Consider the following 25428-nt stretch of genomic DNA (forward strand, 5'->3'; position numbering starts at 1 on the left):
TATACATTTTAGCTTTGTTTTTAAGATCTCAGGTGAAAAAAAATTTTGCACATCACTTTATAAATATCAGATTGTCCATACTGGAAAAACAAAAATAGAAAAAAAATAAACAAATGAACAAACAAAAAATCCTAACCCTTAATATTCTAGGTAGAGATTAACAAAATTGCTGGTGGAGTAGTAGTTTAAAACTTGGCATGGTTCAAAATCAGGTTCTACCTCCTATTTCTTTAGCCTTGGGATTTTCTTAATTTCTCTGTACCTTACCTTCCTCATCATTAAATTGTTACAATAGAAATAGAGTCAGTTCTGCTATAATGCTTGTTTTGAAAACATGAATTTTTTTCCAATACAGTTGATATACTAGGGAACAGTTTGAACGTAATGTGACTTTTGCATTTGCTTACATGTGATTTTTGTTAGGGAAAAACTACATCTTGCTGAGTACATGCCCACACACTTCAGATGTATACCACCTACCTCAATTCACTGTGTGTTATGTGCCATCCACATCCACATCTGGTGTTAAAACTTTTTATCTGTTTTCAAATAACCCTTCTTCTACCACTTCCCAATGACTCACAAATTGCAGTTATTTTGACACCCACTTACGTAAGCAACCTTTTAAGGTAAAGTATCATCTTTATTGTAACACTTGTGAATTTCTTTACTATTTAGAATATATAAAAACTATGCTATCATTTTTATTAGGTGTCTGTCTTACGTGTCACTGATGAAGTTTTTGAGTGTTGTGTCCCAAGCTCCTTTTCCCCATAAGCCCTGTGGTTTTTATTGTGCGGTTTTGCCTAGTACAGTGGCTTTTGAGAATGCATATGTCAGGTTATAACAGAACTGATTGTACTTACTTCACAGAGTAGTTATGAGAATTAAGTGATTTATTACATATGATGCACCGACAATGATGCTTAACATAATAAACAGCTAATAAATATTATCCACTGTCATCATTATTATTCTTATTAGAATAATTGTTATTTGATCAAAGCATTATGGTAATGAGAAATATTGGTGGAATTTAATCCCTATATATACCAGTTGTCTTGGATTATAAGAGACATTGTTACAGATATTCAAACACTATCATTTATGAGTCTGTTAGATATGTATATAGTTGATGTGTATATTACTTGAATGAGTGTTGTATCACACCCTAAGTGTGATAAGTGTCCTATCCTCATGAACTTCAATTTAAGAGGGTGTTGATATATATCCTTTTCACTTATTGAATTCTCAAAAATTCACCTAAGTAGATGATCTGATTCATATTTTGGGTTATTTTGTTGAAGGTTCAGAATGCTAAGCAAGTAAACAGTGCACTTAAACAGAAAATGGAAGGTGGAATTGAAGAATTCAAACCTCCTGAGGTATGTTATTGAAGAGTACATGTGCTAAGTACAGTGAAACCTTGTTCTTTGAGTTATCCAGTGTTCAACTACTATTTTGGTTACGTGTTAATACTTGAAGGGTTTATAATATGGATAATTTATTATGTCTCTATTTTGCCATTTAGATAGTTAACTCTCTTGAGACTTGACTAATGATTTACATTAAATCATTTCGTTCCTGTCCTTAGCACTCCCTATCAAGCAAAGTAATTAGGGAAAATAGCGATTCTAGTAGGCCCAGTGCATGTGAAACTAGAAGGTCATTAATGAACAAGCCAGGGCGTTTTTAGGTCTAGAGCAGTGTTTGTTCAAAGCCCTTACCTACCTGTGTAAATTGGTAACAGGAAGAAAAGATCACAAGAAAAGGAGCTCATTTTAACAGTTTTAACAAAATTTTACTTTAATTTTGTGTATTTGGATTTTGGCTCATGTTTCCAATTAGGATTTTAGTAGGTGGACTTACATTCTTGTACTCATATCCTGGAAAATATGAAATCCAAAAACAAGATGTAGATTGGCCATTTTCTCAAGTCTTGTACTTCAGCTAAAATTTAGTATGTTTTTTATATTTGTGATGACTAAGGATGTACTTAAATGCTCATAAAATCCAATCAAATATTTTTACAGAAGCTTCTATTATAAAGTCTTTTCTCTTTTCTCTCTCTTTTTTAAGACTCCTGTGTTATGCTTCATATCCTGGACTTGCTTTTCTATGTATGTAATAATCAAATAATCCTACTTGGTCTTAAGGGATGTTTTTTTCCCCCAAATCACAGGTTGACTGAAATATCTACAAAGGAAATATGTATGAGGGTATGGGGGGAGGCAGAAGAGTAGTACTTCATATGCCGTCTTACTCATTAGAATCTTTCAGAAAGGAAGAATCATTATGAAGGAAGTTGTTTTTGTTTGTTTTGAATAGTCTCTTTCAAGAAGGTCAGGCAATGGAAAAGAATGAGATATACGTAGACTAACATCTCATTCCAAACCCCCAGGTAAACTGACAAATATTCTAGTGATATTTAAATAAAGATAGTGTAATACAAAGAATACTGCTTTATTTTATGTTATATTATTGCGACAAAAAATTAAATTTTGTATTGGAATTAATTTATTATTTAATTATGCATTATAAAATGCATAAAAGCAAAAAACTTAAAATGCCTATGAGTTTATAATTTAAAAATTAAATTTAAAAATATAGCAGATATTGAAAACATTATGGGAATATCTTGAAGAACTTTATGCCAATAAGTTTGAAAATTTAAACAAAACTTAGAAATTCCTAGGAAAATATGTGTGTCTTAAAAAGAAGTGTCTTAAAAAGAAAGAAAAGTGAATAATTTATAACCATTAAATAATTGAAGGAACAATTAACATTTTTTCTCATAAGGAAACAGCAGGCCAAGACAACTTTACAGAAAAAGTCTACCAAATTTTCAAGGAAATAAAATTCTAATCTCAAATTTTCCAGAAAATTGCAGAATAGTCTCATTCATTAACATTATATAAAGTAAGATGTGAAAGTACAATAGCATTTATAACTTTCCTATATGCTGCTTCTTTTGATAATCACATAAGTCCAAAGAAGTAGATGAAGTAAATGCTGTTATTTCACATGAGGAAGTTGGGCCTCAGAGAGATTAACTGACTTGATCAAGATCACACATCTAGTAAATAGTGAAACTCTGGCTATATTTCAGATGCTTAGAGTCCAGTTTAATGCCATGCTGTCCTAGATTAATGCCATGCTGCCTCTTACTTTTGGAAGTTTGCATATAATAGTAAAAGTGTATATTAGATTCTCACGTTTAAATGCAGTTATTGGGGGACTTCCCTGGCGGTCCAGTGGTTAAGACTTCACCTTCCAGTGCAAGGGGTGCAGGTTCGATCCCTGGTTGGGGCACTAAAATCCCACATGCCTCGTGGCCAAAAAACATAAAACAGAAGCAATATTGTAACAAATTCAATAAAGACTTTACAAATGGTCCACATAAAAAAAAATTTTAAAAAAATTTAAAAAATAAATAAATGCAGTTACTGGTTTAGAAGTTATCATTTATTACATCTCTTGGTTTATTGTAAAAATAATGATCAAAATGAAACAATCAAAATCTTAACACACTACAATCCATACACTGAAGTTTGTATATTACTTTAAGGTTGATTTTGAACTCACACGACTTGAAAAATGTATATATGTTTTATCATCTAGAAAATGCCCAGGATATATTTATATTTATCATATTGTTCCTATTGCTTTACAGGGGGGAGCAACCTGAATAGATATATTTCAAAACACTAGATTAACAGTCATAGTAAAGAGCTTGAAAAATCATGTAATCTATCCCCTTACCTTTAGGTTAGCTGGTACCTAACCTAAAAAATTTCTCCCTAATACCTAATAAAAGAATTTTATTAACCTTTTAAACAATAGGCTACTAAATTATGTAACTCAACTGGAAGTAAACAGTTACTAAGATGCTTTACTTATTCATTTGGTTGTATTTGTTATTTTCACTCATTTAGGGAAAATATTGGTGAAGAAAGTCCATTTCCTTCCCTAAGTATTTATGATCACCTGTTTCATGTAAGGCACTACATTAGGCAGTGTGTGTTGGGGGAAGAAGCGAGACCTAAAAAGGAGGAAGGATAGATTTTTTCCATCTACTTCTTAAAAGAAGAATTTATAGGCTAGATATTATAAGACAAACTGATTAAAGTTATAGATTTATAAATAAAGATCTTACGAAAACAAGTGGCTATTATTCATTCCAGCTAGGGTAATCAAGGAGGACTTCCTAGAGGGGGAAGTTTCAGCTGAAGTTTGAAGGATAAGTAGGAGTTTTGCACATACAAAAAGGGCAGGTGGAGGGAATAACGTGAACAATGGTTTAGTGTTGAGCAGTACATTCAAAATATAAATACAGTGGGGAAAAATAAAAGCACTGGATATTCCCTGAGCACTTCTTACGTGCTCATTATTGTGCTAATTACTATTGAGAATTCAGTGGAAGTATAAAACAATGTTTTCTCAAGAAGCATATTGTCTACTTGGGGAGGCAAACTTGGTTGCAGAGGATGAATGCACAGGGTGTATGAGAGATGTTAATAAGGTTGAGTTTAACAGGGACTTACTTGTTTGTGATAGAGGTCAATGGGCAAGACCACTGTGAAAACAAAGTCTTTGTGAAAGCTAGGAAGAGAAGTTTGCCTTCTAAATTAAGTCAAATGGAAAGGCCCCATAGCTTCTTCAATTTAGGAAGGATGTAATGCAAAATTTTTATTTTGGGAAAGGTATCCTGGCAGTGTTTTACAGGATACATTAGAAACTTTAGAGCTGCTAAAATACCAAGTATGTGAGTGATAAAGTAAGTGGTAAACAGGTACTGGGTAGTGTCAGGTATTAGTTGTAGGAATGGACAGCAAGTGATAAATCTAGAGAACATTACAAAGTAGAGGTTACTGTATCTCCTGGAAAGTATGTGAGAGTATTGTAGGGAGCAGTGGTATGTTTGGTCATGCTTTGATTTGTTGTGGGAGGAGGTAAGTCGGGGGCAAGGAGATTAATGAATCTAGGAAGGAAGAAACTGAAAAAGGAGTGCTTTTTGAAGCCAGAAATTTCCCAGTCTGTGGGTATTTTCATGCATAGGTGTGTGACATCCTTTCATTATGGATGTTGGATGGAATTTTCAACATTGAGTAGCAGTGACCTTTTCTAACTCTTCCAAGTCAGAGGTAGTATGAATCTACTACTGACAAAAATGGGAAAGATGTGAAGACAGTTTAGCAGGGGAAGGACGTAGTAAAGATGCTGAATTCACTAAGGATGTCATAGATTGTTCTAGAAGGCTCTTTGGGGCCTTTTACATTATTATCATTACTATTATATACTGGATTGTTTTATATTAATATTTTATTATTTTTAAAACAACAGTGTTTCGGACTGGGGTTTGCTGCAAAAGAATATTCTCAGTGGTACCTCATAGCTCACCATAACTACCACACAGTTTTAGATTCCTAGATATAGTCTAGTTCTCCTTTCCTTAAGTTAAACAAATCTCTACCAAAGTTTCTTGGGTCTAAAATATAAAAATCAGTTACTTAAAGGAATCCTATGTATTTTTAAATGTTGATTCTCTTTCTACTATAGTGTTCCCTTTCTTCCAGTTTACATTCTGTAACACATAGACTTTTAAATTCCATACAGTTTCAACTCCCCCTCTGCATTTTTCCACTGAAGTATCTTCTTAAAGATTAATATTGGTGCTAATGACCAAATTCCACAGCTCTAACTCATTTCCCTTGCCTTTTTCTGAGCCCTTCACAGAGTGGTGACCTCCTTCTTCCTCTAACTTTTGAGAGGTTATGTTCTCTTTTATAACTATTATTTTCCCTTCTCAGCCATAATTTTTCTTTCTCTACATAAATAAAGACATTCTCCAAATTTTTATCCTCAGAATGTATTTCTCTTCTGTTTGGAAATATACAGTCTCATCACTTTGCTATATTAAAGTCATATCATATCATACATTTAAATGACATAAATTCAACCATAGCTATCAGCCAAATAAAAAAGAGAGAGTATGTTTAGTAATAGCAAATGCAGTAGTACTGGCAATTCTGCCTAAACTCCATTTATTGAGTGTATACCCCAGAGTGAGCAGTTATGAGCTGGAAACTGTAAATCCACCATTCCTTTAGTCAGTTTTAGCTTCCATATGCCTCCTGAGCATTTCCTTGAACTGAACAATATTCTAGTATTTAAATAAGTATTTATATTTTTCATTCAGTACTATCCTAAATTCGAGCCACAGGCTTCATCTGGGATTTAACTGAGAAACTAGTGGCCCATTCCAATGCTGGAGGAATAATTGGCTATGTGGACTTTTTGAGAGACTGTCCCTATCTCCGTGGCTACCTTTGTAAGAACATTTCAAGAGTAATTTTGGGAGGAAAAAAAAAAACTTAAAAAAATTCACAGGCTGGTTTTAGTAAGATGACTCCATTGTTTTCCCTCATAAACATTTTCCAGACACTTAAAAAAAAGTGTTTGAATAGATGAATCTGTTTTAGCCTCCTGTCTAATACCTTTTTTCAGTGTATCCCAAGTTAAATTCCTCATCTTAGCCTTGCCTTCCCACATCTCCCAAATCCTAAATCCTTAACAGCATCACCCTTCTCCCAGCTTTGTAGGCTTAAAGTCTTATTCTGCTCATAATCCTACCCTTCTCCCCTTGCTCCTTACCCCCCACCCCCACCCCCCGCCCAGCACAATTGCTTATTAAACCTAGTATGAACTCATCAACCTTGGTTTTTATGGCACTTCCAAAAGTGGTCCTTACCGTATTTTGGTTTAATTAAGTATCACCAACCTTCCAGGCTTATTTATCACTTCTTCCTGGCAAAAATCCTCTTGTTCCCTGTCATGGTATGCCTTCTCCTCATTTTTGCCTTTCAGAAACTTCTCCTATTCTTAAACCCATCTCAGACTCCAGTCCCTTCAACTTTCCTTTTTCCCTATTCTAATCATTTTGACTTTTCCCTCCCATCTTTGAATCCCCAGTATACTCTGTACTTTTTAATTTTAATAATAGTTATTCATCTTCATCCCATCTCCTGATATGCTTGTAAACTGAAAATAAGTCTTCATTGTGCTTGTTATTTCTCTTTCACCTTTTGTTCCCTTTTCACTAATGACACCTTTTCCTCCAGTTTATGCCTTTCAGGTTTAACAAACATCGATTGATCAATTTCTGCTGCTAAGGCACTGTGCTAGATGTTCTACATATATCCTAACTTTAATCCTAAGAACAACTTGCAATGTAGTATTACAAGAGATCCTCAGTATCCAAATGTTCATTAATCTAAGGGATACATGGAGAAGCAAAAGTTGCCAAATAAGAAAATATTCACTAATGAATTGAGCACCTATAAAATTAGGCTCTACTCACCAATTCTCCCGAATTAGCTCTAGCTGTTATCCTTCCCATCCATCACAGCAACATCCTTCTCTGTTACTCTCTTGCTAATACAATGCAAATACAAAATGAAATTGTAAGCCTTGCAAAAGATGTGAAACTTCATGAAGTCTATGAAAGTACATGAGAATGAGTTTAATCGCTTGCAAAATTGTTGACAAACAGGTACCTAGCAGAATTAACAATGGAAAAAAAGAGGATGGTGACTGAGACAAGCACTTTAAAAAAGAATAATTTGAGTAACAAAGAATTAAGAGGGGTTACGAAGAATTAAGAGAAATTTGTTGAAGTCTTCAAAACAAAAATGGCCTATATGCTATGCTCATGTTGTAAATTGCAAAGCTAGAGAATGTTATACCATTGTATAGTCAGAAGAGGTATGCCAAAAAATAAAATTAAAGCATGTAAGTGGAATCAGTGACTATTTTTTAATGAACTAATTTGCCTAAGTTTTAGTTTCATATTTCAGATCGAGTTACAATCAACCCTTTATTTTTTAACCATTTACTCTGAAATATTTGGACCTGTTTTAAATAGGTTCCAGTACCAATTATCCTTGGGTACCAAGGGCCTCTTCTGTCTACCTGTCACAGCCACGGTAGCATCAGATTGCCTGGGTATTAACTCAAATATTAGCTCCTACTTCATTCTTGTTACTCCTCTTGGGGGATTAATTGCTAGTTTTTCCTCTGACATCTCCTTTTTCTTTTCACTTTTTTAGCCTTGGTTCACCCTTATTACTGCTTCTGTATGTCCTATTTCCCCTCTTTCTCTTTGCCTGTTTACTGTTATTCCTTTACCTTATCACCAGTATCCTAATCTGGAGGCTTATCCAGGCTTTGCCTGGCCTGCCTTGCTATCCCTTTATAATCTCATCATCTGGAATTCAGTGCTTTGTGTTTTAGGTTTTTTCCTCCTTTACTATAGGTGTTTTTTTTTTACTTTTTTCTTTCTTCTCTCCTAATTTTTTTTTGAATTTTTGTTTCATTCTTTCTTCCAAATGCTTGCTTATACCTCTTCACTCATGGTGAGAAAGTTGGTGTTACCCAGAACTGCTGTGTACTGTGGAAACTCTTATTGCTAAGACTACAAGTGAGATAAGACCTAAACACCCCTTCTCAGAGGAAGCCTTTGTTACTGTTTTGCCCAGCATGTGCGTGTATTACATTGGCCACTTTATCTGGGCAGTTTCTACTGCAAACCTCTGTAGGCTGGTATACTTATTTCTGTCCCTCCATCTACTGCTGAAGGTTCTTGATTACTCAGCAGTGGGTATACACTAGTGAAATTTGGTTAGGTGTTTAATTGATATTGTAATGCTGCCATAGTAAAAATCTTAAACGTAGAAATTTGTTAAACAAAAATACTGGAAAGAATGTAGGAGGTCTTGGGGGGAAAATTTATTCTTATAGTGGGTCACTCTGCTTTAGAAATTTAAAGAAGTATTTTAGGGCATAGGCCTGATCTACAGTTTTATGGTAATTTATGCAACACTGTTTTTGATGGAGTAAGGATAGGTTTAATCTAAATATGAAGAGAAGAAATTTTAGAGAGAGTCACAGATCCTTCTCTGAAGAAAACAAAGTCTCTTAAATGTTTAAAAGTAGGCTAAAATTAACATCTGCAACGTATGATAGGAACATTGTAGTTGGAAAATGGGCGATTAATAGATTTTCTCAGTTTTGATATCTCTGCCTAGAGTATAAGTGCAAATGTTGTTCATTCTCCCAAAATGGTACATTTCCCTTTCATTATCTTTTTGTGTTGGTAAAAGGTAATTCAGAATATATTTTTTAATTCTTATAAAAATGAAATCCTCATAAATCAGAGTTTTAGTAATCTCTTGTCTGTGATTTGGTGAAAAGTTTTAAAAAAATAAGCACTTTGGAAAAATGTCTGTCTTCATATCCTCATTAGGAAACTTCTCTTTAATTTTGTAGTCAAATCAGAAAATTAATGCCCGTTGGACCACAGAGGAGCAGCTTCTAGCAGTGCAAGGTATATTAAAGATAAGCAGTTACTGTTGCTAATAATTATTTAACTTGTCATGAAAGGTGACTACCATAGTTCTTCCCTTCCTTTAGAAATGGATCAAGAAAAGGGTCTGTGTTCACCACAAAGTCCTGGTGACCATGAATTCTGTTTTGTACTTGTGGATGTGACATACTGAACCTGTGTGCATTTTGGGTCCTGAACAGCATGTAATGCATTCTCAGCACTAAATAAATGATGGTGATGACAAGCTTGAACAAGTCATGGTCTCTCCATGCCTCTGCTTCAGTATTCCTGCAGTTGGGTTCATTCTTACTGTATCAGTCAATAACTCATTATTTAAAGCATAAACTAATTTATGTTTCTGGTTTCCCTGATTACTCTGTATTTGATAAATGTCAGGTACTAAAACTATTAATGATATGCTTTACTTTCAGTGTACCATAACTTACTTAAGAGATATGCCACTGAATGCTTCAAAACCTGACTTTAAATATATCTATTTATACAAAAGAGAGACTTAAGATATATGTATATACACATACAATTTTAAATGCACTATTTATAAGAATGCTTTGTTGAATTGTATGGCAGAAAACTTTTTGTAATATGAATACCCATGGGCAAATTGGAAGCACTATAAACTTGGATTTTCTTGTATTTGAATTACTTAAAGAAGGGCATATTGTATGTTTTAATTCAGTGTTGTAGATTTTTTTCCCTTTCAAGATGAACTATCTGCAGGACTGATTGTGTGATTTAAGTTTGGTTTACAATTTGTTTCTTCCTGGCTGAGCCCTCTGTATTGAGTACTGATAGCTTAAGAGAGTTGGGCCCCAGTGAAACATATATCTTTAAAAATAGTTCCAAGTATTCAAACATAGAGAAAATATTTAACTCAAAAATGTTGTGCAAGTATCATTCGGCTATGAGAATAATGTAGTTAAAGATTGATTAATAGATGACTCTGCAGTTTGAATTAGAGTAAGAATTACTCACCCAGTGTGATTTGAAAATGTCACAGGAGGGTGCCAACAGGATAATGTCAGCCTTCCCTTTGGTATGCAGTCATTTCATAAATAGAAATACTTGATTCGATGGAGGCAGTGTGCTGGATGTGCATTGAGCACATCTGTAATTGTAGAATTAAGTTTCTGAGTGAGTCAGAACAAAGTTTAATTAGTTTATAATGTTCAATAATAGCTGTTTTAAAACTAAAAACTGACAATTTAAATTTTTGATTAAAAATTAGTATTTTCAATGGCTGTCTCATATTTATTTAGAATTATGTCTTATGGCTCTAACATAGTTATCTGAGTAGGCATTGGTTTCACTGATGTAAAGCCAGTTTCCCTTCATCAGAGTAGCCTATAGAATTTAACCCCGTCTTCCAGTATCTCATTGCTTAAAGGTTAGTATACTAATCCTGTACTCTTCATAAAAGAAATTATCCCAGTGAAATGGTTTTTTTAAGAGAATCGGCTAGGAAGTCTGGGTTAATCTTTCTCTATATGTACAGAATCAGGATTTGATATTGTTCTACAGTACTCCTTTAAGTGGTAGGATCCCTTGAATCTTATGGCTGGGTTGGATATTATGAAAAGCTGCATTCAAGAGAAGGACAATGGAAAGATTTACATATGGAGTTGAGCTATATATGTGGACATTATTTCAACTTATAAATATTACAAGAATGGAGTATTTATAGAAATAATCAAACATTTCCTTTCTCCTGAGGGACATTCAGTGTCATATTTTTATGCACGTTTAAAAAGTAATCCTTAAATAAATTATACTAATGGAGCAATTTGTATGGAAAGATTCATGTTCTTAGGATTTTGAAAGCACTCTCTTAGTATGTTAATATCTTCGTTTTTATTTAAATATTTATTTTGACTCTGTGGGGGAAATTTTTATTTTCACTTTGAGCTTTTAGGTTTTTTTGGTTTCGTTTTGGGGTTTTTTTTTGTTTTTGTTTTTGTTATATAAAATAAAACAAAGCTAAGCTATTTGTGTCCAAAATAGTTATTTTAGGGAGAATTAAAAAGTACCATCTTTGCTTCATGTGCCCATGTATTTATATAATACTCAAAAGTGTGTCTTATAAACAGTATAATCGTATAGTAATGTCATCTGTACCTGAGTCTCAGTGTGGTTAAGGTACATAATTGCACTTTTTATTTTAACATGTGTAATCCAGAAGTACTTATCTTAGCAGGTAATTGTTTTTGGTTTTTTCTTCTTCTTTTTAATCTTTATTTATGATAAGCCTTTATATGATATTATTCTTCTGGCCACTTCAGTTTCAAATCATTTATGTTTTGATATTAACATGTTTTAATTTATATAGAACTTTCTATTCAAGACATTTTACATATAGATTCTGATTTGACATTCATTTGTTAAATGCTTTATTTTATCTTGCTCGTAGTTGACCATTACAGTGACCTAGAGAGAGAAATGTTGACTCTAGTGTCACTAGTGAGATTTATAACTCTACTATTAAATAAACTTTTTGTTGTAATTCTGAAAACCAAATAAGTATATTAAGATCATTTCCTAGGGCTTAAATATATATTTCCCACTTCCGTCTGCTCATATTGTTGTTAACTAAGTACTAGCCATTTAAATTGTAAATAAATATTATTTTAACAACAAATATTTAAATAAATAAATAAGCCATTTCCACTTCTTTCTCCCTTATTTGGAAGGGGGGGAAAATCATGCTCAGACCAGATAGGAATGTCTGCTTTTACTTGTGTAATCTATCACTTTATTATGTTGATTTTAGTTCTAACTATGTTATAACTTCAGTAGCATTCTTCGAGAGTCCCCAAGTGGGATATTATAAATGCTGCTTTAATTTAATCCTCTTAAAATACTTACCAAGAATGGTATTTATACAATTTCTGTAATCTGTTTCAGCTTTGAGTATCTAAATTTTCTATTATAACAAATTAGTTAACAGTAAGACCAGTTATAGTCTTCACATATTTGTGTTAATGGTGAAATACCCCTGTTTGTAGCTTATGTCATATATATAAATATTTTTTTCTAATCTATGGTGCTTTTAGAAATTATCCTAAAATCAGTCTTGATATTCATATGATAAACATTCCCTATTAAGCAAGAATAAAGAAAAGAATTAGATTCTAGGTGTATTTTTTTCATATTAAATGGAACAATTATTACCTGTTTTCAAAAAGTAACAATACATTTAAATGATAGTGCAAAACATCTGCTCTTTAAAGTGTATAGGAGCAGAAGCATGGTATACAATGTTTGACATTTTAATTTTATGTCTCCTCTTAAATGTATTCATTTCATAGTCATTAGTGGTAAAAAACTACAAAACAAAAACAAACAAAAAATATACTTCCCAACTACAATATTTGTGCTATATTAGGATAAACAACAAAAAAATTTTCTAATTTTATCAAGGCATCAGCTTTAATTTTTAGGTTTTTTTTTATATTACTTGCCTTCTCATATAAAACAGGAAATGACAGAACTGTGTTCAAGTGAGTTATGCTTACAGTTAAATTTTATCTTCTCTCCCTATAGTTTATACATTCATTCCTTTTTAGGAGCAATGAAGTTGCAAGTCTAGAAACTGTCTTCTTTCTAATTTTACCTCCTACTTTAAAAAAAGCTAGAATGGTCCCTAAAGTGGGGGGGGGGAGAGATTTGGCTATTGATTAAGGCATAAGGATTGTAACGATCCTTACATGATCCTCAGTACATGAATGATCAAAAGGAGGTGGAGATAGATTCATACTTTTTCATCTAAATGTTATCTGTTTGCATTAGAGAGTTTCTTCTGTTATAACTGATATCACCAGAATGGAGGCCCAAAAGTATAACTGTCAACCCTCTGATGCACTTGCTTCAGATAATTAATGATTCAAAATTCCCAGCATTTTTAGGATGGAATTTAACTTGTAGCAAGAAGACTGGGAAGCTTCAGAAGAGAAAGGCTAGACACTGGAAAGAGAATATATGACTTTGACTTTTAGCCACTGCCCAGATGCACCAATCACTGTCCTACTGCTGTTGATATCTTTTTTACCTTCTTTACTAGGAATTCTTGACAAGATTTACAGGAGGTGAAAAGAAATGCATGTTCCTGAATGGTTTGAGTTTAAAATTAACCTCTTACTGATAGGAAAGAACCATATCCTTGGAGTTTCTAGATGTCACTGTGTTCTTACTTCAAAAATAGATTTTTGAAAAATTAATATTTCCCAATTATACTAAGTACCTGCTCACCTTAAGGCATTTGTGCAAGAAGCAGGAAAAAAGTATCCCCCAAATTTTCATTACCTATATCTAGAAGTAGCTTGTCACGGTAATGTTGGCTTTGGTTTTTTTTTGGAGTCCAAAATAAGATTTTAAAAATAGCTTTTTAAATGTACCAAAAGCAGATTTATGATATCCTTTCTGTCAGAGTAAAAAAACGTCTAAATACCATGTCCAGAGTTGGGAAACACCATATTACAAATGCTCCTGAACTTACTATTTTACTACCCGAAGCTCTAAAAATACGAATTGTTTTTTGGTTGGGTAATATAGAACACTGGTTGGAAAATAAAATAATGATAACACAATATCCTAATGAGTTATATTTTTATCTTAATTCCCAAACAAAACTTTAAAAGTATATATTATAAAGATTATACGGTTTCATCTGCCAGTGTAGAAGCCATGTTGTTTCACTGTAACTTTGAAATGAAATTTAGAAATTTTACTGAAAACAATTTTTTCCTCTCCCTGGGAAATATTTAATTTCCCTCTTCCGGGGTTCTCTCAAGTTTTTTCCCACTCACCTTTGAAAACTGACCTCTTGCCCTAAAGGTCACAAATTTAATTTAAAACAGTGGTTCAGATAGGACCTAAGCCTTTTATATCTTCAGGAGGAGTGAGAGAGATTTAATTTTTTTTTGTTTTGTTTTGTTTTAGAGAGATTTAAAAAGTATTCTACATTTATTTGTTATTTCATAATGAGATAATGAGTGATTAGATGCTTTAACTTGTTTACTTTTTGATACCTTTAGTGAATTGTCAATCAAAAGTGATAGAGATAGTATTTCACATAAGGAAATAGAATTACTAATTAGGAATAGTTGTGCTATCTTATTGTCTTACAGTATTACTTTATTGATTCAGCCTATGATATGGGATATAATTCAGACCATAAAAATCTGTTTATTGAAGAAATCCATGAGAAGTTGATCCTTCATTAGAATACAGATTTGGGTTTTCAAGGTCATTAATATTAGCATTCCCATTTTATGTGTTTTTTGTGCCTAGAATTTTTATCAAGGTGAACATTTTTTAAAGCATAGCAAAATTCTCATACCTGCAGTATTTAATGATGAAAATGAAGGAGAAATTTCAAGTTTTGTAGTAAGAACTTCCTAAGTCATTCTAGCACCAATTCTTATGAGGGATATAATATGAGATATGATGGACCTCATTTTTTATAAACTGTGGAAAAAGAATGGACCACCCTTTCCCCAGGTACAAGTTGTAACAAAGTAGCTCTGATATCATAGGTTGTTAAAGATGGTTGCTCAGCACCGCTGCCTTGCTAGGCTGACCTCCAGAAGCCTAGCTGGGGATTCATCAGAAGAAGTCAGTCCCATTAAGTCTTCACTTGGTGTTTCACTAGAGTTTGACTAGTTATCAGCCATAGTACAGAGCTTAAGAATTCCACCTTCTAGCCAAAATGTGCAACGTCACTGGGAATGTGAAAGTGATAAAGTGAAAGCCATATGTGACTCCTGTAGCTTGGGAAGAATAATAGAATGAAGCCCTATGGAGAAGAAAAATCAGTCGTATTTCCTGAGCACTTCCTCTGTACTCTGCGTTGTAGTAATGCTGGTGGTACTTTGTATTCCATAGGGTAGTACTTTCCAACCTTTTTCACATCATGGCACACAGAGAAAATTATGAAAATTTTCATAACACACTGAGGCAGATACATGAGGCTGTTGTTTGTCCAGAGGAGACTGCCAAGGAGCTCTAGCTCTTCCACACCCGGCCCAGCCATCCTGCAGGTTAAAGACATTAATATCTGGACCCACTTATTCTTAGGACATGATTGAGATCCTTAGCTAGACTACAGAAGTCTACAGTGTGGTCTGAGCCTTAAGACTTTGCAAAGTAGTTGATACGAGACTAGCATACACAAGTTAATGATAAACTTACCTAGGTGACTCAGAACCTAGGTGACCTGAAGAAAATCCAAAGTGTCTGGGTAAACTAAAGTTCCTATAGGAAGTAGTTTTGGTTTGGGGGCATGCAATTCTGGAAATGCAACAATATTAGTGACAAGGCGAAGTCTATTGAGCAAGAGAAAATAAAGTGGAAGACCAAAAAAAAAAAAAAAAAGAGTCAGAAGAAGAGGGGACATTTATATAGTGGAGTTAGACTTGGGGACAGCGTAGTGGTAGGTTTTAGAGTATATTTTGCTAAACAAATGGGTGTTCGGAGGGTTGTAATATTGTCAGACTTGAAGTCAAGAGTTACTCTTAATGTGACTTCTTGCTAAGAATATAGCAGATCTAATCCTAGATTTATTTAAGGTTTTCATTTCTAAACTCACGTATTCAGTAGCATTGGACATTTCTAGAATGTAAATTAAATATCCCTTATGAAAATTAGTACACTGGTAGAATACTGTGTGTGGTTTCCAATTAGTATTTGTTTTTCAGTGCAGTCATCTCAGGTTGAGTTGCTGTTTTCCAAAGTACAAGTAGTAGAGAAGTACTTGAGTATGCAGCAGTAATTCTTCATATGAAATGACCTTGGGTTCTTATTGCCAGATAAACCCTTGGTGGAACCTAGTCACCATTAGAATTTATACTCAGTTATGAAGTTCAAACTGGAAATCAGCTCATGGATTTAAGAGAATATAAATTCATTTATATTGTAAATGAATATAAAATAAAATATTATAAGCAATGTTTAAGTATCATTATTACTTTGTTGTCATGCATATGTCTTTCCCTTTGAGAATAGAGCAAATGAGCATAGTTTATAAACCCAAAACTCTGTATTAACAATGGGATATGGTTATAGCTTAATAACGTCAGGTCTCCTACCCAAAATGCTCTAAGAGAAAGGAACTCCCCATAGAGTCAAGCCTAGCAAGTTGAATGTAGCAAGAGATACTTACTCCCAAGTTTTCAATAAAAAATAAGCACAGAATTTAAGAGCAGGAGTTATATCATGCTGGTGCTTTAGGTAATAGGTGTATCACCCAAATAGCTATCAGTAAGAATATGTCTAGCATTTCTGCTGGGGTATTAATATGTCCTTATATTATTTTCTTATGTGTGATTGTATACATGTTAAGTTTATCTAAATTCCTGTATTTCTGGCTGCTTAGGTTAAACTACAGACTTTAATACCATAGACATCAATATTTTTTTTCTCCTTTCTCATCTCTAATTAATGAGTTACTGTTTTCTGGTATTTTAAAAAGCAGTTATCAAATTGTAAAATAAAAATTTTGACAGCTTTTATATTTTGAGCTAAGTGCATCTCTTTCTAGAATGAGTCAGTGAATATCTTTTAGAATTCCCTTAAGAGCAAATTATTGTCCATCTGAGTATATAAACTCACTTTAAAGTCTGTAGCATAATTGACTATCTCAAGTTCATAAATCAAATATTATCCTTCATTTAGTAAAATTTCCATAATTTTATGGAAGTTAGGTTTTTTAATAACTGAATGTACAATCCTTCTTAAATTTAAGGTAGTGATGATAAGCACAAGTATCTACAAGTAGTCACTATTATACCCTAATTCTTTAGGCTACAGAGCATATCTAGGAGTCCTTCATATACAGTCCTTAGAACTGTTAGATGAGTTAAAATCCCACAAACTCTGAAAAATAGTTTCCCCTTTTTTTGGTCCATCAGATTGTGATGATTCTCCTGCTTTTTGTATTTAAATTCTTATCTCATTTCTCTTCATTGGTACCTGGTAAGGTAGGCAAGTGATTATGTTGAAGTTAGTGTTAAGACCAAAATTACAATGCTTTTCTTAATGGGGGAACCCTAAGACTACTCACTCAGTCCATTGAGGGGATAAAAGAGATGGTTCGTTCCCATCCAGTTTTGTTTACAAACGGTGTTGCTCAAATTTAGGTGACTGGCTACTAGGGAAATAAATGAATGTGGAATTGAGGATGGAACAAAGAATTCAATGCTTTACAATAAATGGACTGTATTTGAGAGTTCAAGAGAGGATTGGAGAAAATAACTGAGTATGTAAAAAATGGTAAGTTTCTGATTGTTCAGTTGAAGGCAAGTGGCTGGCTCGATGAAATGACGTAATTGATAGTTTTCATCTGTGACCCTGATATCTTAGCCTCTATCTCAGAATTGAGAAATGCACAGAGTTTATCAGAAAGGATTTTCATTGCTGGTATCTTGTGTGTGTGCATGATGTATAGTACACACAGCTCTCCTTATTGATCCTTCACAGGTGTATTATTTACTTTGCCTTCCAGGTGTCCGCAAATATGGTAAAGATTTTCAAGCTATTGCAGATGTAATTGGCAACAAGACTGTTGGCCAAGTGAAGAACTTCTTTGTAAACTACAGGCGTCGGTTTAACTTAGAGGAGGTATTGCAGGAGTGGGAAGCAGAACAAGGAACCCAGGCTTCTAATGGTGATGCTTCTACTTTAGGGGAGGAGACAAAAAGTGCTTCTAATGTGCCATCAGGGAAGAGCACTGATGAAGAAGAGGAGGTGTGTTTGTGTATGGAATTTGAGCTAATATGAGTCGAGGAATCACCATTTTGTGTGGTGTTCTATAAGGTTAATTTGTCAGAGGACTAGCTAAATGAGCATGAAAGGTTGACAATACACTTACTCAGTGGTGCATCTCTCGTGACTCTTAAGTCATAATGACATGCTAAGTTCTGATCCTAGAAGAATGGAGAGTGTATTGTTCTTTCATAGTCTTATTTTTATTTCCAGTGTTAAGCTGTTTACTAATAAAGATGCCTGTTTGGTAGCTTCGTTGCTTTTTCAGTTTTTGGTTTTTTGTTTTGTTTTGTTTAAAATAAAAGAAGCTTGTGCTTCCAAAAAACACTGGTGTTATGTTTTTGTTTTGTTTTGTTTTTCCTGTGACAGCCCAAACTATATTGTATTAAATTCATTAGGAACTGTCATCTCATACGTGTATTTTTGTTTCTTCACCTCTAGGCACAGACCCCACAGGCTCCTCGGACTCTGGGTCCATCACCTCCTGCCCCATCATCCACTCCAACACCAACAGCCCCCATTGCCACTCTGAACCAGCCTCCACCACTTCTTCGTCCAACACTGCCTGCTGCCCCTGCTCTTCACCGGCAGCCTCCTCCACTCCAGCAGCAGGCTCGGTTCATCCAGCCCCGGCCAACTTTAAATCAGCCTCCACCACCTCTCATTCGCCCTGCTAATTCTATGCCACCCCGTCTAAACCCAAGACCAGTGTTGTCCACAGTTGGTGGTCAGCAGCCACCATCACTTATTGGAATTCAGACAGATTCACAGTCCTCACTGCACTAAGATTAAATTGGACAGAGCTGCAGTAACTTTTCACCCCATCATTATACCAGTGCTCACCTGACTGATGCAAAAGAAGAAAGAATAATCCTTCCTAGACACTGAGGCTGCGAACTAGTTCTGTGGCAGTGGGCTAGCATAAGTAGATGCCTAAGAAATTTTTTAGTTCACGCAACTGAAATGTTATACAACAGAAAGCCTATAGTTAGCCTCCTTTCTAGAGTATACATTCAGTGACATAATCTCATTAAAGGAAAAGAGATTAAGTATTCTGTATACCGAGGGTTTTTGTTTTGTTTTTACTGTATTTATTTTATTGAGAATCTTTATATTCCTGCCTCTTCATAGTCAAGGCTCTTAGTACAGGAATATTGACTTAGGAATTGTGAAAACTCCTTAAGTTTCATAAGTTAAGGATGTTCAACTTCTTCTCTTTTTTCTTTAATTTAATTTTTAACATTTTCCTATGTTAGGAGTGCAAGAATAGATAGCCTGCATTTCAGATTTTGGCATATGTTCATTTAATGCATATTTAAGAAATTATAGCTGCATATCCCTTTTTTCAAAAACTCTTGCTTTTTTTTCTAAAGGAATTTAAATATATTCCTTTAAAAGAAAGCAATTTAATCAATTGCAAAGCAATTATATGAACCCACAAAGAATGTACTGAACCTGCTAACTCTTTAACACACAGTTTAGGGTCCTAGTGCAAAGTCCTTGCTTAAAGGTCATTGACTCGCCATCTTGCAGTAGTAAGAGGATCGGAATAATAATTTTACATATAAATGAGGGTTTAATCTGTTAAAGTACAGTGTCTTTAAGTTCCTTGAAAATGGAGTTAATTTTGATTTTTTTTTTAATCTTTCTAAATGCTATCTGCTTTTAACTAGTAGTTGCCTACATTGGGGACTTTAGAAGAGAATTATATTTTGTCAGTTATGTGGAGATAGTGGTTATGGAAGCATTTATTTACAGTACCCTTTTTGTGTTTAGGTTCTGAACTTTAAATTGCCGTCAGACTTATTAATATGGTCTGTATTTAATATAAAGTATGTTTTCTTGATAAACTCTATTGTACTATTTGGATGCATTTGTGTATTCCTTGCAGCTGACCTGTACTTCTGGGTTTGGTTTAGGGTTAAATCATCAACATTATTTCATAAAATAAATATAAGAATTTGTTCTGTGTTATCCAAAGATGTATCAGTATATTGTCACAATTGTGCTGTTAATTTAAAATGCTGAGACCCCTTTTATAAAGAAACAAAAAATTTCAAGTCTTCTTAGTTCAACACATAATCATTAAGCACCTACAAAGAATATTTTACAAGTGATAGTATTTCAACAATGTATTACTAATATTTTTGATACAATGATTTCATATTGGAATCATGACCTGTGCAAAGGGACAGATCTCTTAGATTGCTATACTAGTGGAACTTAAGCTAAATGTTTGCACATTCACATTCTCACATTTAGAACTGTTTCACGAAATGGTCAACATCAAAGGCCCTAGTTTATATTTCGAGATGTCGTATATTCCCCAAATATTGGGTAGTCCCTACCTTTGGCTCTAAAATGTTAAGGAGCTATTGACTTAAATCCATTGATTAGTTTTAATTTTGAAGTTTAGACCACTTCTTTCCATAAGGACCTTAAGTTCTGGCATAATCTAAAACTTTTTCCAGGATGTGTTCTTTCTCTCTCATTGGATCACCTTATGATTTAAAATTCCTAATATTCAAGAATTTATACTTATTTTTACTTTAATAGCCATGGGGACAGTTATATAAAAGGAAAATATCTAAAGCATTTTTAAAAGTATTTAGATCGTCTTGCATATGTGCATACTATACAGCTTCTATTGTCTTGTCTCTTGTCAGTAGACCTTCAGTATACAGTGTGTGGGATATGTGAGTCAAGTTGGTCAGCACCAGCATCTGTCCAGCTGTTAAGTATATTGTGATTCATTTAAAATCCATTCTATCCCAACCATGGGCAAAGGTGCTGTATCTGAGGGATGTGCTGTAATTTGATTTACGTACACTAGAGCACACAGTAGAAAAATCTTAGCTTCATTAGTAATATGACACATGTATATAGTGAGATGTCTTTATTGTGTGCTTTGCATATTTTGTAAATATTTTGCACGTCATTATTTTTCTTTTTTGTTTAAGCAGTGTTTGGCCTGGAAGAGTGATATGCTTGCTGCTTAATCAAAGGATTAAAGAGTTAAAGATGTGTATGTCTTCTATTTTTATATAATTTCATGTTGTATGAGAAATTTAAGACCTCTTCACTGTGAAATTCTAAATACTGATTTTTATATAAAAAAAAAGCAAAAACCTGAAAATCTTTTAATGACCATTTCATTAATTTCAAGTTTATCAGTTAAAAAAAAAAATCTACACCCAAGTATTTTTTTTCATTACGTAACTAAAAATAAATCACGCTGTTGATACATCTGGTGATATTAATAAAAATTATTTTTCTATATGATTTAATTCCAGTGTAATACGATGGAGGTAAAAGTAGGTTATGATCAAACTTTTTCTTAATAATCTTATAATAAAGTGAGTAAAATATAATGTAAAATAAAGGTGAAAGAACGTCAAATTCTGTTTTAATATAGGCCTGCATTCTTTTTAGGAATAGATGTAGAGAACAAGCCAAAAAAACCTGGCAGTCATGATTTTCAACTATACTAAGAATGTTGCAAATACTTTGGTTAAAGTACCAAGTTTAGTTATTAAATATGTTGTATTCTTTTAATGTTTCTTCCTGCTATCAAAAGAATATTATCCATGGATATTAATAACTGCTGATCACTTAACACTGGGGTGTCAGGGTCTCCTCAAAAATAATAATCTGGGGCTTCCCAGGTGGCGCAGTGGTTGAGAGTCTGCCTGCGGATGCAGGGGACATGGGTTCATGCCCCTGTCCGGGAAGATCCCACATGCCGCAGAGCAGCTGGGCCCGTGAGCCATGGCCGCTGAGCCTGTGCGTCCGGAGCCTGTGCTCCGCAATGGGAGAGGCCACAACAGTGAGAGGCCTGCATACCGCAAAAAAAATAAAATAAAATAAATAATAATAATAATAATCTGACTTAGAACTCAAAGGAGGATCTCTCTTTTTGTGCTTTCCTGAAATAAATGATGAATACATTCTGATAATAGGAAACAAGAAAATGTGTATTAGTTTTTTAATTTGGACATTCATTCATGAGATTACAGAGTAAATGAATACAGAAAGAATCCAAGAACCAAGTTTGAGAAACCATGCTATATTATAAAATGTCTACAAGAAAGTACCTCATTTTTTGATGCATTTGTGGGGGTACCTTGACTGCCCACTCTTAGGGAAAAAAATAGGTCACATGTAACTCCTCCCAACTTAAATCTTGACTAACTGCCTTAGTGAAGGAATGTTCTGCAACAATAAATTTTGGTAACAATGGAGTTTGGTAGTAAAACATTAAGAGGAATGTTCCTAAATGTGTGACTGTGTCTAAGAGGCCATGTGGCATTATCTTCCCTTCTTCTGTTATCAGAAGAACACACTTAGGGGAGAAACAATGAAGACCAGAAATTAGTGTTGGATTGAGATGTTTGCAAATTGTCTTTACCAGATTTAAAGTAGGCTGTTGATAAGGAACGGATCTTTCTTTGCATTGTGGTGACTTAAACTTTACAATCTTAAAGCTGGAATTGGGTGAGCAGTCTCAGAAAAAGATGCTGGGAAAGTGAAGTGGAGAGATCTAGGAGCAGTCTTCACACTGTAAATGGCATGAAGGTTAACTTCCAGAATGCTTTATAGAATTACCTTTTTTTCCGGATTATTTTAAGAAAGGTTTAATTTTTATTCTATTTAATTTTATTTAAATATATATAATGTACAATTACCAATAACTAAGAAGATCCTGAATAATACCACAACACAAGGTATCTATCTCCTGAGGTATCTATCTAGCTTACTGCCCAGAGCAGCTTTCATAATTGGCAGGATTTGGCTTCAAAAGGCCTTTATTCCCAAGACCATTTTTTTTTTTTTTTTTCGGTACGCAGGCCTCTCACTGCTGTGGCCTCTCCCGCTGCAGAGCACAGGTTCCGGACACGCAGGCCCAGCTGCCATGGCTCATGGGCCCAGCCGCTCCGCGGCATGTGGGATCTTCCCGGATGGGGGCACGAACCCGTGTCCCCTGCATCAGCAGGCGGACTCTTAACCACTGCACCACCAGGGGAGCCCCCAAGACCATTTTTGTTCACATGCTGTGCCCTTTCCAAAAGAGAATTTGAAAACAATCAGAATTGTTGAGGGGCTTGTCACTTATATATAAAAAGTTCTCCCTGTACCATGGTGACTCTCCCAACTCCACTGAAGTTACTTCACCTCCCTGTGCCTCAGTTTATTTATTTTTCTTCCCACCCCAAAGTTTGGTGAAATGACAAGAAATACAAAAACGGAAATAATGCTTAACAGTGCTGGAAAGCCAGAGAAGGTGCCACCAGCAGATAGAGACAGATTTATGACAAAAACCTCATAGAACTGAAGAAGCTCCAACTCCACAAAGGCAAAAGAGCAGGAAAACACTGACATTCTCAAAAGGATCCCATAATAACCTCAAATTCAAGGCAGATACAGAGCAGCCTCCAAGGATTCCTGCTTCCCGGTATTCATGCCATTGTGTGCGGGCTGGACTTAGGGACTTGCTTCTGACCAATAGAATACAGCAAAGGTGATGGAATGTCACTTCTGTGGTTAGGCTCAAAGACTGGGACTTCTGTCTTGTTAGTAGATTTCTCCACTTGCATGCTTTGTTGAAGCAAGCTGCCATGTTGGAGAGGCCCATGTGGCAAGGATCTGAGGCAAGCACCCTGCCAACAGCCAGCAGAAAAGTTAGACCCTCAGAATAACAACCTTCCAGGACCTGAACCCTGCCAACAACCACGTATGCTTGGAAGTGGATCCTTCCCCAGTTGGGCCTTGACGTGACTAGAGCTCAGCCAACACCTTGACTGCAGACTATGAGAGACCTTGAGACAGAGAACTCAGCTAAACTGTGCCCAGATTTCTTAACACCACAGAAACTGTGAATTAAAGAGTGTTGTTTTGAGCTGCTAAATTTTGGAGTAATTTGTTATGCAGCAATAGAAACAAATACAATGAACAAATATATACCATCTTCACAATTAAAAGAAAGTTGGAGTGACCGTATTAATGTCAGACAAAGATTTCAAAGCAAGGAATATTGTCAAAGATAGAGATGTTCACTGCATAATGATAAAGGTGCGAATTCATCAAGAGGATCCCTGATAGAACTGCAAGAAGAAATAGGCAAATCTGCCATTAAAGTCAGTGACTTAAATACCCATCTCTTAATAGTTGATAGAACATGAAAACCCAAAATGAGTAAGAATATAGAAGATCTGAACAACACAATCAACCACTTTTACCTAATTGAAATTTATAGCTCATTCCACCCAACAACAGCAGAGTAAACATTCATTTCATGTGCACATGAAATATTTCCAAGAATAGACCATATTCTGTGCCATAAGCAAGTTTTAATAAATGGAAAAGTGTTCAAGTTACCCAGAATATGTTCTCTAAGTACACTGGAACTAGAAATCAGCAACAGAAATATGGAAAATTCTCAAATATTAGGAAATTAAACAACTCATTTCTAAATAAGTTATGGGTCAGAAAATAAGTTACAAGAGAACTTAGAAAATATCTTGAACTGAATATAAATAAAAACAGTATATAAAAATGTTGTGCCTAGAAGGAAGTTGATAGCTTTAAACGTTTATATTATATAGGAAGATAAAATCAATCATCTAAGCTTTCTTCTTTAAAAACTAGAAAGAGGGGCTTCCCTGGTGGCGCAGTGGTTGAGAATCTGCCTGCCAATGCAGGGGACACGGGTTCGAGCCCTGGTCTGGGAAGATCCCACATGCCGCGGAGCAGCTGGGCCTGTGAGCCACAACTACTAGCCTGCGCGTCTGGAGCCTGTGCTCCGCAACAAGAGAGGCTGCGACAGTGAGAGGCCCGCGCACCGCGATGAAGAGTGGTCCCCGCTCGCCGCAACTAGAGAAAGCCCTCGCACAGAAACGAAGACCCAACACAGCCAAAAATAAATAAATAAATAAATTTATTAAAAAAAAAAAACTAGAAAGAAAAGAGTAAATATAACTTAAAGTAAACACAAGAGCGGAAATAAAATCATAATTAAAATAAATGAAATAGATACCAGGAAAACAATAGAGAAAAATCCCTGAAACCAGTAGCTGCTTCTTGAAAAGATCAACCAAATAGAAAATTCATTAGTTAGAAAATTTGTTACATCAAGAAAAAAATTGTGCAAATTATCAAAATCTAGACTGGAAGATGGATCATCACTACATAACCTACAGAAATTAAAAGTATTTGTAAAGGAACCTTATGAACACTTTACGTCAACAAATTTGTAAATGTTTTTAAAATGG

The 25428-nt window shown here is 34.5% G+C and overlaps 1 protein-coding gene across 6 annotated transcripts in view; it reads left to right on the forward strand.

Annotated features, from left to right (window-relative positions):
- Positions 1-21184, forward strand: part of RCOR3 (REST corepressor 3) — a gene marked incomplete at its 5' end in the record, with an annotated part of 49202 nt that extends 28018 nt beyond the window's left edge. For 3 of the 6 annotated variants that reach the window (XM_081219246.1, XM_081219247.1, XM_081219250.1), the window contains 4 exons: positions 1308-1385; positions 9328-9385; positions 17901-18142; positions 18602-21184. In XM_081219246.1, coding sequence (XP_081075372.1) covers positions 1308-1385; positions 9328-9385; positions 17901-18142; positions 18602-18946 — 723 coding nt within the window. In that variant the 3' untranslated portion in view covers positions 18947-21184. Of the gene's footprint in view, positions 1-1307; positions 1386-9327; positions 9386-17535; positions 17669-17900; positions 18143-18601 lie in introns of those variants that run through there. The other 3 variants (XM_081219248.1, XM_081219249.1, XR_014013996.1) reach the window with 2 other exon arrangements.
- Between the last annotated feature and the right edge of the window lie 4244 nt (positions 21185-25428).

Source organism: Mesoplodon bidens, assembly GCF_964165515.1.
Source record: "Mesoplodon bidens genome assembly, chromosome: 2".
NCBI lineage: Eukaryota > Metazoa > Chordata > Mammalia > Artiodactyla > Ziphiidae > Mesoplodon > Mesoplodon bidens.